Source organism: Charadrius vociferus, unplaced genomic scaffold (assembly GCF_000708025.1).
Source record: "Charadrius vociferus isolate BGI_N301 unplaced genomic scaffold, ASM70802v2 scaffold309, whole genome shotgun sequence".
Taxonomy (NCBI): Eukaryota; Metazoa; Chordata; class Aves; order Charadriiformes; family Charadriidae; genus Charadrius; species Charadrius vociferus.
Genome location: NW_009661370.1, coordinates 1,743,963 through 1,754,240, shown reverse-complemented (window position 1 = coordinate 1,754,240; position 10,278 = coordinate 1,743,963). Strand labels below are relative to the sequence as shown.

Sequence of the window (10,278 nt, the reverse complement as noted above, 5' to 3'; positions counted from 1 at the left end):
GATGTGGGGGGTGGTGGTGCAGGAGCCCACGCGTCCCGTGTCCCGTGGCGGTGGGGTGCGGGGGGAGGACGGGACCGGGCCCCCGGGCTGCAGCGCTGAGCTGTGGGATCCTGCCCCTTCCCACGCTAACGCTCCCTGTGCTTCCCCTCTCCCCTTGCAGCTCTTTTTCCTGGCAAAAGGGTGGGTTCCCAATGGGAAAAGGCAGGTTGAGGTAAACGGGGGTGCGGGAGTCGGAAAGGAAGTGGACGTGGCGAGTAGGGGGTGGTCTGTCCTGCGCTAAGCTTGATATCGAGCTGCGTTGCCTCATTAAAAGATTATGAGACCAACCTGTGTTTTACTGATCGCATGGTCAACGGCTAAAACAGAGTAATGGCACAACTGACAGTAGCTGTTAACACAAACCCCCCACCTTTCTTCATATCCCAATAAAAAGAACATGGAATATTTTTGTTAGGTTACACCTGAGGAGAGCGTCTCCGTTAAGGCGGTTCCTGGGAACCGACGGCGCTGCACTACAAGGAATTCATCCTGCGTCATTGGGATTGCATCAACATACATTTGGTTTGTCTCAAATTGGCGGCAGTAGCTGTGGGCACTGATTTAAACAATGAAAAATCAGAGTGCTGTGCTGCTGAATATAAAAGTAGCCCCAAACAAAGAAGAAACAGCGGCAGCCACGGGGCAAAGCCGGTATGTCAAGGTCTGATTTAACTCTGGACCTATGCACAGGCTGAGGGCTGATGGAAGAAGTAGTTATGCAGATTTGAGCGCCCGGGGAAGCCTGAGCATGTCCTCTGGAGGAAAGCCCAGCGGAGACCCCCATTCCAGCAGCCTGCCCGCGGGGAAGGTGGGCTCTGAAGTTGTGCATGGAAGCACTGCTCCCAGTTGTTCCCCTGCTTGCATCCAGGGCAATGGGATTTCGGTCTTAGGATGTGTAAGCGAACAGGCTGGCCACAAGCAAACCCACTCCCACCTAGTTCTGGTTTTAGAGGGAACCTCTTCACGAAGACTAAAATATCACTGGTTAACCACAGCCAAACTGCAACGGTACAGTCCTTACGGCTCTCCATGCTTCACTTGATAGCTGTATCTTGCTGAGAATGAGAAACCACATCTAAAAACTGTGCTGGAATTTCACGGGCTTCCACCTGCATAGTTAAATTATGTTTTGTGGGTGGTGCAAATACATGGGTTTCATTTGCCTTGATTTGGGGCTGGCTTTCCCCTCATCTCCAGAGCCCCTAGTCCATGTGATGGGATTTCTGAGAAACTCTGACTCTGTATTTCAACCTTTTCCATCTCATATTTTTGCATATCCCATTCCAGCTTTACCGAAGAACGTGCACTCTCTCTGCAAGGACAATGGGCAAACCAGGGCTATGCACCCTAATGACCTCAGGCGCGGAACCATTTTGGGGAGGCTTTTCTATGGAGAATCATGTACGTGGGGAGCTACTCTTCAGCTTTGAAAATCACAGGATGAAAACAATGCTTCTTCCCCATTAGTAATAGGCAGCCAACTTTTGTAACATAATGTTTAATGAAAAATATATTAGGTATTTGTATGTAATATTTTTTTAAGTCTGGAATGGATGTTATGGAAAGCAATTGTCCCGGCTTTAGGGAATGGAGAGAAAGTTGACTTTGCTTGGATATATAGCACTCCCCTTTGGAATGGTGTCATATGATAATTCCTGCCACATGTTCTTATGAGTAGGATGTTTTTGTTTCCTTACTGTGTCTCCCCCCCCCAAGTCCTGCTGGGTAATATTTCAGATGGTCACGGTCAAAAAAACCCGTGTGACAACTTCCAGATGTTCAAATAATCAAAGCGATCTGCAGATCTAAGGGAGCACACCAACAAACAAATGAAGGATAACTTGAAGGGCTGCAGTCTAGGTGGGGGGTCACCTTCAGAGGCGGTGTAGCAGGCTGAAGGATAGTCTTTTAATATCTGGAGAATTCACTGATGTCTACATCATTTGCTAAAAATGAGGTAGTCTGATGATGAGGCTGGGCAGGCAGTAGAAACCAAAAACACAGGGTCTGGTCATGGTTTTCCCGCAGCTTGGAGCGGCACTGGCTTCCCAGGGGAGCCAGGAGGGCTGTCACAGCGCAGCATAGCTCTGAGCTGAGCTGGCTGCTGAGCTCCAGCTCATGTGACATGGCTGGGGCTAAGAAATGTGACCATGCCCTGCTGCCATCCGCACCGCCACCGCATCTGGGGCTGCTTCCTCGCTGAGCTGGTGGTGCCCCAGGCAGTGCTGCATTCAGCTGAGAGAGGGGAGGACACCTCTCAGAGCAGGGAAACACACCTGCTTCTGGCTTGCTCCTTGCTGGCTTCTACAGGCACCTGTGTAGGCATTAGTAACTAGCTGAAAGCTGCATTTAGGGAGCCCTTCATCACAACCCTTCATCATCCCGGCTGATTTTTGTTGGTCCATCCTCACAGTTTTATAGAAACAGACAAGACAATTGAAAATGTATGGTGGGACGCTGCATTCCTCTTCAGGAGTGTGAAAGCATTCATCATCAAGAATAAAACAAAAGCTTGTGTTAGTCACCGGCAACCTGATGTTTGTAGAGGTGAATAAGCACAGTTGTGTAGTGCAGCGTGTATGGAGGGGCAAGCAGGAACAGTAGGATGGAGGCTGCATGTCGCTTACTGCTGTCGCGCAGGCTGGGGGGTCCTGTCTCTGATCACAGGAGGGACAATGTTCCCCCGCCCAGGATCCTACAGCAAGGCTGCTGGTCCCTTTTTGTGCGCTGGCATTTCATGTGGCAGTGCTGATGGCACGTCCTTTGAAACAGATGTGCTCTGCATCTGCCCACTCGACTGGCACGGCTCTGTTGGAAAACTCTTACAACACCTTTCACGTTCAGCAGTGATGGGAAGGGGCATTATTATTATTATTATTATTTTAACAGAGTTAGAGAAGCTTATAAGCTGAGGAACAGAAAACAGCCACATCACTGGTTTCACAGATCCCCTGCTCTGGCTTTGCTGAGATGTACCCAAACAACTTGTTCAGTCCATGGTTTGGTCCTCCTGGTCCACAGCAAAACAGAAACATGGAATTTAAAGAAATTTGAGGCTCGCTGACTAAACTCATGGTTTCAGGAGTAAAGAGTGAAGCTTATATGAAGAAAAGAGTAATGCAGGAGTAATGCAGAAGTAATGACTATGCAAGGTATGCTGTCGTATATACATTCAATAGTAACACATCACATTTATACACACATATATATGTATATGCATATATATCAAGAAGCACTTTTCAGTTATGAATATACAATCTAAATTTTCATATGGAAAATATCATTTTGATGAAAACATGCCTTTTTTTATTCCCCTAAAATAACTTAATTTCTCTAACGATTCCTTTCATATGAAATCTGAAAAGCAAACTATTTGGTCCTGAGAGTATACAAAACCATACAGGTCATTGGATTTCCTGTGAAAAAATAGGAAGCCAAAAGGAAAAAAAATGACCCAAAGCAAGTATTTCCTTATATATTTAATGGGAGAAGCCTAGTCTTAATAGCTGAGTCTCTAAACAGGACTCATTATCCTTTTTATAGATATAAGATACTATAGAACAGAGGAGCACTCAAATTCACATACTGACTCAAGGGCACAGTAATGAGTAGAGCATAGTCTATTCTCTGTCTGCTGTCCAATACACTGTAGTATTCTGCCATGTAATTTAATCTAGTACGGGTTACAGCATTAAATAACAGCAGGGACACAAAATATTGTTGGTGTGTCAACCTTAGAAACTATTCAGCCCTTCTTAAAATGTTGCCCCTTTGTCCATTTGTTCCCTTTTTCCCCTCCAAGGGAAAAAAATAAAGGGCAGAAATAAAATTGCTTTCCAATCCCAAGGTGAGAACACTCCTGTTTCTCCCGAACTACACACTCCTATGTGTGTAATTCAGTGGAAGGGAATACCACAAAAAAGCAAATTGAGCTGTGAGGATAAAATCGGGGATGAAGACCCTTATTAAAGGGCATTATTATTATTATTATTATTTTTATTATTATTATTATTATTACTGCTACTATTATTATTTCTACTACTTGTACTACTACTACTGCTATTACAACTACGAATTTGTGTGGAAACATTGCTGGCTCAAAACCTGGCTCGGCTGCTGATGGAGAAAGAAAGATGTGATCCCATCGAGGGAGCTTCGAACGTTGCTGTGACTCCTACAGGCTGATGCTTTTGAAGCGTAACTATTTAGGAGGTTGCTACCAACTGCTCTTTCTTTCCCTTTGGTAGTAAGGCTTTATGTGACTTTCCGGGCAATCCTATATGTGTCTTTTACTGCTTGGTTTTGTTCAAAGAATCCCTTTGTATGTATATAGAGGGGGAAAGACCAATACACTGCTCACCTGGAAAATCGGACCATGGTTCCTGTGTGCGTTGAGGGGCCTGAGCCTGAACAGGGCACTGGTAGCAGTGTGGGGGCCTTGGAGGAGACACACCATGCCATGAGTAAACACCCAAAAGTGAGGATGATGCTGCAGCTCTCGAGGACGCGAGGACGCTGCTACCCGAATGCGCTGCTGGAAGGTGGTGGCCATGAAAAATCAGCTCTGAGCCATTTAACAGATACTTACTGTGAGTAGTCATCTCTGTCCTGATTCACGTCTATAAGGCTGGGATAACAAGGTCATCTGATGTTGTAAATCCTGAAAAGGTTTGGAAGCCCGTGTTCTTCTGCTAGCTGGAGCATCGACAGCGTGTGCTTCCATCATTTATAATGCGGTTGTCAAGACTGCAGGCTCTTTGCCTACGTCCACAGGGAAAGTTATAATTACCTGTGTATGATAAATTAAAAATGGAAACTATTCACTGCACTGGAAGCTGACTCAAGAAGGACAGATCATCAGTGGGGAGACGTGATAAGGAAAATAAAGCTACTGCATCACAAACCAGGAAACTGTGGGAGAAAAAACCAAGCAGCCTCTATCAACTATCTACCCAGCTATTGGTCATCCACCCATCTCTCTACTAGCTACATATTTGCATGTTTTTATTTAAAAAACAGGCAGGGGAGAGGCATGGAGAAGTCTGGCTGGGGCAAGAGGAAAGCGGCTAAAGGACCTTTTTCCTGGCTGGTAAATCTACGCCTGGTCTCCCTTCAAGGCTTCATAGTTTAGAAAGAATTGCAGTTTGTTCTTCAAAAGATGTGTCAGTCTGTTATGGATTAAGAAGACAGTATGCCTTCCACATTTACTCTTCCCACGAAGACTGATTTTTGGAGGATTTGCTAGTCACTTCATTTCAGACACATTTCTTAACATGTTTGGATTTCTTTGTGGTTAAATTTAGACTGCCTTTCCTGAATCCTATAAGGCTTGCTGTGCGGTGTTTGTCCTTTCATGGTCATCACTGATACATACCCGCTGCACTCATTGCACTCTACTAAAATAATTTTGTCAGGGTAAAAATTACAAATTAAAATATTCTCTCAGAAGGAGGACCCCAAATATAATTTTTTAACAAAAAATTCCCCAAACATTTCCAAACTGAACTTAATTTGAAATGAAAGATAAATCTTTCCTTTTTCTACTACCCAGATGCGATCTTCCCAAAGCTTCAGACATGAATAATCTCTCCAAATTTTCCAGCTATTTCAATATGCCAGTCGTACTGAACCCAGCCTGTGGCTCTAGAAACCATTCGGGAAAATTTGCAGACAAGGCCAACGCCTGACATCTCTATCCATTAAAATCAATGATCACGCATCTTTTACTTTGCTTTCTCAGTTTTTGTTCCTTGCATTGCTTGTTTGCAGCTGGACCTCCATTTTCCCCCTTTTAATGGGAACTTGGGAAGTTCCCACTACTTTCCCGTCTCTGCCTCTTCTTTCTTTTAGATTCTCCAGTCTTTTTCCCTTATTTGAATAGCCGTCATTCTCATCTGTTGATTGCAGATCTTGGCCAAATCTTGATAAAAAGTCAACAGAAAGGTTTTCCCTGGAATTTTAGAGGCGTTTCTGTTGTGTTTTTTGTTTCCTCTCCCTACTCTTCTTGCTGCCTGGCTGCCTGACTTAAACAAATATTTTCAGAACAACTTGTCCTCAGTTGACTAAACTGGTAAATAATGGATAAATATAGTTTTGATTGGGAACAGCTTTCTGGCAAAGGATGGAGTACAGCACTAAAGAAGAATTTTTCTCACCTTGAGTTATGGGATCTGCTTGGTTAAATTAAAACCATTTACTTAACCTGCATGTACAACACACACATATCAGAGATGTCCTTTAGCTGTTCTGATACTTTGTGCTGCCTACACTGCACCAGCTACAACACCTGGGCAGTAATTCTATTTTGCGAAACAGAAATAGCCTGGGTTTCTCGCTTGCTTTCTTTGTATCAAAAGCAGCACAAATCTAACTCATATATTTAAGCAAAGACTCAGGCTTATTCTTCCCAGTTGTTCTTTTTTTTCCCACCATCTGGAAAGAAAATATTGTTCTGTCATAAACTTCAAGCTTTAACATGTAACAATCATATTATAAATTCCTCCGTGTCCTAAGGCTGGCTACCTACCTCTGTAACTCAGTCCTGCTGTGACAGTACTGTCTTCTTATCAAAATGTACTTCACTGAACCTATAAAAGGGATGTTGCTATGTTTGTTAGGATGAAACTTCGCATGTTGCCTACGAAGCATACAGAGGACTTTTATAAATCTTTTTTCTATGTGTTTATTCACGTGGAGGGGCTAGAAATATAAGTATTCCAGTGTTCTTTTATACACGTAGTACAAACAAAAACCCAACTCGCAACAGTAATATGAATATAAGTCATTGTATTTTGAATTTGTATTGTAATAAATTATAGCAATACTTCACACAACCCAGCTATTATCTCAGATTGTCTCTCTGCAGAATCACAAAAACAATCTGAGTCATCCCGACTTGATTCATGTTCAGTTCCTGTTTGGGAAGGTTTCCCTCGCCATCAGACTGCCTGGCAACGTTTTTTTTTTCTGTGAAAACTCAGATTCTGTACAACAGTCCCACAGTCTATGGTAGGTTCTGCAGCATGAATCATGGAAAATATGCATCCCTGCTTATTTGTAGCTGCTTATTTTTGCAGAAGTTCATGTGGAAGAAGAGCCATGAGATTTTTCTTCTACGTGATACATGTGTCTTTTGGCACTCTGATGGGAATTGATTAATAGAGACTTACCAAACATATCAAAAGGTGCTCAGCATTTGAAAGAGGGACAAGAGGTGGAGCTGACTCGTAGAGCTGAGATTGAACCAGTTTCAGAGAGAAAGACAGTGAATTTGCCTTTGTGAATAAAGCATGGCACCAGAGAGTTGTTTCCCTGTTTCTCCCACGGTCCTCTTCATGGTCTGTCACTAAATTCTTATGAAACTTTTATTTATCTTTGTTGTGGCTTTCATTTCACCGTCGTATAATAGTTATTTCAATTAGTACATGCAGAATATATTATTTCAGTTAGTTCCTGGAGCTGATCAATTAATAAATAACTTTGTCACTCTCAGCTGAAAAGCATGATAAAAACAGAGAAAATTACTTCTACTTGCCAACCTTCCGTACATTATCTGAGAGAGACCTCTCTGAGCTGAAAATTCAGCACAGTGACTCTATATAATATCTTAGACATAAAGTGAATAATAACATGTGACTTCAGGGAAATGAAGCTACACAGAATAATGATGGTACCAGCTAACATTTCTGTAGCTGAACAGTTCAGCAGTTTCTTTGTTTCTGATCATGTCCTGCAAAAATACGGTGCTAATTTTACTATTAGTAACAGAGGAAGTATTAAGGGCCAGTAAGAGAATAAAATCATCACTTCAAACATTGGCAGACATTACAAAGATTAGGGTTATCATATATAATGAGGATTAAAGGAACTCTAGAATAAAAAGGCTGAAGTGCTTGGTCATTTGATGGCAGATGACTGAGCAATGGTCATTTTTCTGGTGGGCAAAAGTGAAGTCAGAAGCAGAGAAACGAGGGGTAGGGGCTGCACGTGCTGCCAGGAGCACTGAGCTTAAACAGGACACACCGGTCACCTCCAGGCCATCAGCTGGACATGAATACCAGGAGTAAAACTGGTTGAAAACTAATGTGACCCCTGGGAATATGCATTTTTGGCAGGGAGGCCTTGTTTCCTCTGTAGGTGTGTTGAGCTCTGAAGCGTGGTGTTTGCTTCAGGCATTCCTAAAGACTGCTGGAAAACCAGCCCTGAGAGCCACCAAAAGACTGGAAAGTACCTCCTGGTAGAAGTTGTAGGTACGCAGTCTTTTAAGCGTATCAAGAAAAGGTTAACGGATTCCCAGCTACAGACGGTAAGTATTTAACTTCAGGACTAGCACTCTTCCAATCTAGCAAATAAAGGATATAAAAAGATCTGGTGGCTGGAGCTGGACAAATGCGCAGGAGGAAAAGGCTACACATTTCACCAGGGAAATACTTAGCTACTGGCGTGGGTCACAATAAGTTGTGGCTTTTCTGCCATTAGTAATTTTTAAATCAAGAATAGATGTTGTTGAGCTTTTCAATCTAAAAGATGTACTCAAGTTTAAACTGGATCAAATTCAAGGATGTTCTGTGTCCTAAATTATGTGGTTAGGTGACCACACGGCGACTCCTGGGTTTATAATCTGAAAATCCTTTTGCTCTGACAAATAGGGATGGAGGAGCTTTTACTGGGATTGAGAATTTAGATTCATGGATGCTCGTTGTTGTTACTGGGGTCAGCACTCACCTTTCTTCCTTCTCCTGAACCAGCTTAGCACTGACTGGTCCCGGCGGCAGAGATGCACTAGGCAGACCTCTCCTGCCTAGCCCGAGGATGCTCCTTTTTCACTTATTTCTTTCCTCCCAGGCTGGAACCCCACATTCATTTTTCCGAGGAGCCAGGAGCCACCTTGAACCGGGGAACTTCTGTAGCGCTTTGAGAGTAACCATTCACAAAGACCTCACAGCTCTGAACTACAGCACGCACAAAGAACACTTTTTTTCTAGCGACTACAAAATGCTGCAGTAAGCTTTGCTCAAAAGAAACCTCTGTTAGCGGTAGTGGAGCTTTGTATGTTAGCCACCAAGGATTTGACTGTCAGATAATTGTGATTATACGTTCGCTTCAGAACAACTTGCATTATTTAAGAAGAAAATCAAACTCCAATCAAGCTGTTCAGAGGTTTTGAGATATTCAGATGTAGAGCTCCCAGCTTCCCTGGTTTAGCTGTTGGAGTACAGTGCAAAATGCTGCTGAGCAGGCAATAGTCTCAGGATTTATTGCAGTCACTTATAAATATAGAAAGTTCACAGAAAAGCCTGCTCTCGTGAACTTTCAATCAGCATTTGCAAATTAAGAAGCCATAGATTATTTATAAAAGAAATGGATGCGTATCTGTCCTAATGTTTAATAAAGATAATATGTGAGAAGCACGAAACAAGTCATTTTCCTCTGCAGTAAAAACATATTTCTTCTATTGGATACAGGACAGTGGCAATAGTAGTTAAAACCTTTTGCAGCTTTTATATTCAGAAAGTGATATTCTGATAAGGATTATACCAAAAATACAGATCTTAGAATGGGAATTGTCAGGTCAGATGAGACCAAAAGTTGGTAATGAATGAATTCTCTTTAATTGATATATATACACACATGCCATTTAAGTATGATCTGGATACCAAAAGGTAAACTGAACTGTGCAACATGATCCAGCAAAATCTGGTTTTCTAAATGGTTTTGTGTCCCCAGGAAGACACAGGCGCAGCGATGCTATTGATTTTAAAAGGTCAGATCACCTGTTTCTGGTTGCTTTGGCTATTGGAGTATGCCTGGCCTGAAAAGCCGACTGCTTATTTGGCCTCCAGTTGCCATATACCCCACAAGTGCCGACTCCTTACGCGTGCTGTCCCCAGCAAAGTACTGATCAAGGACACATGAACATTACCAATCAAATAACATGAATTACATCTTTGCCATCACAATAACGGTGGTTTTTATTTCCCGGGTGGTCCCAAGGGACATGAATACAACCTCCAGCCCCAGGCCCACATTTACAGTCCTGTTTCCAGCACAGCTGGCTCCAGGGCTGGGAGTCTGGTAAGGTGAGTTGAAAATATTACTTCTTCCCCATGCACTCATGTACCAGTTGCAACTCAAATATATTGAAAAAGTTTTCTCTCTTTAAATGTATCTTCACAAATCTGCATTTCAGATTTATATTATTGTCAATTCACTTTACATTTTGCATCACACCAAGTGCCT

At 42.8% G+C, this 10,278-nt stretch overlaps 1 protein-coding gene across 1 annotated transcript in view; it reads left to right on the top strand.

Moving 5' to 3' along the window:
* Positions 1-9,244, top strand: part of RGS7 (regulator of G-protein signaling 7) — a 256,859-nt gene extending 247,615 nt beyond the window's left edge. The window contains exon 16 of the mRNA XM_009893635.1: positions 8,884-9,244. Coding sequence (XP_009891937.1) covers positions 8,884-9,045 — 162 coding nt within the window. The 3' untranslated portion in view covers positions 9,046-9,244. The remainder of the gene's footprint in view (positions 1-8,883) is intronic.
* Positions 9,245-10,278: the final 1,034 nt, after the last annotated feature.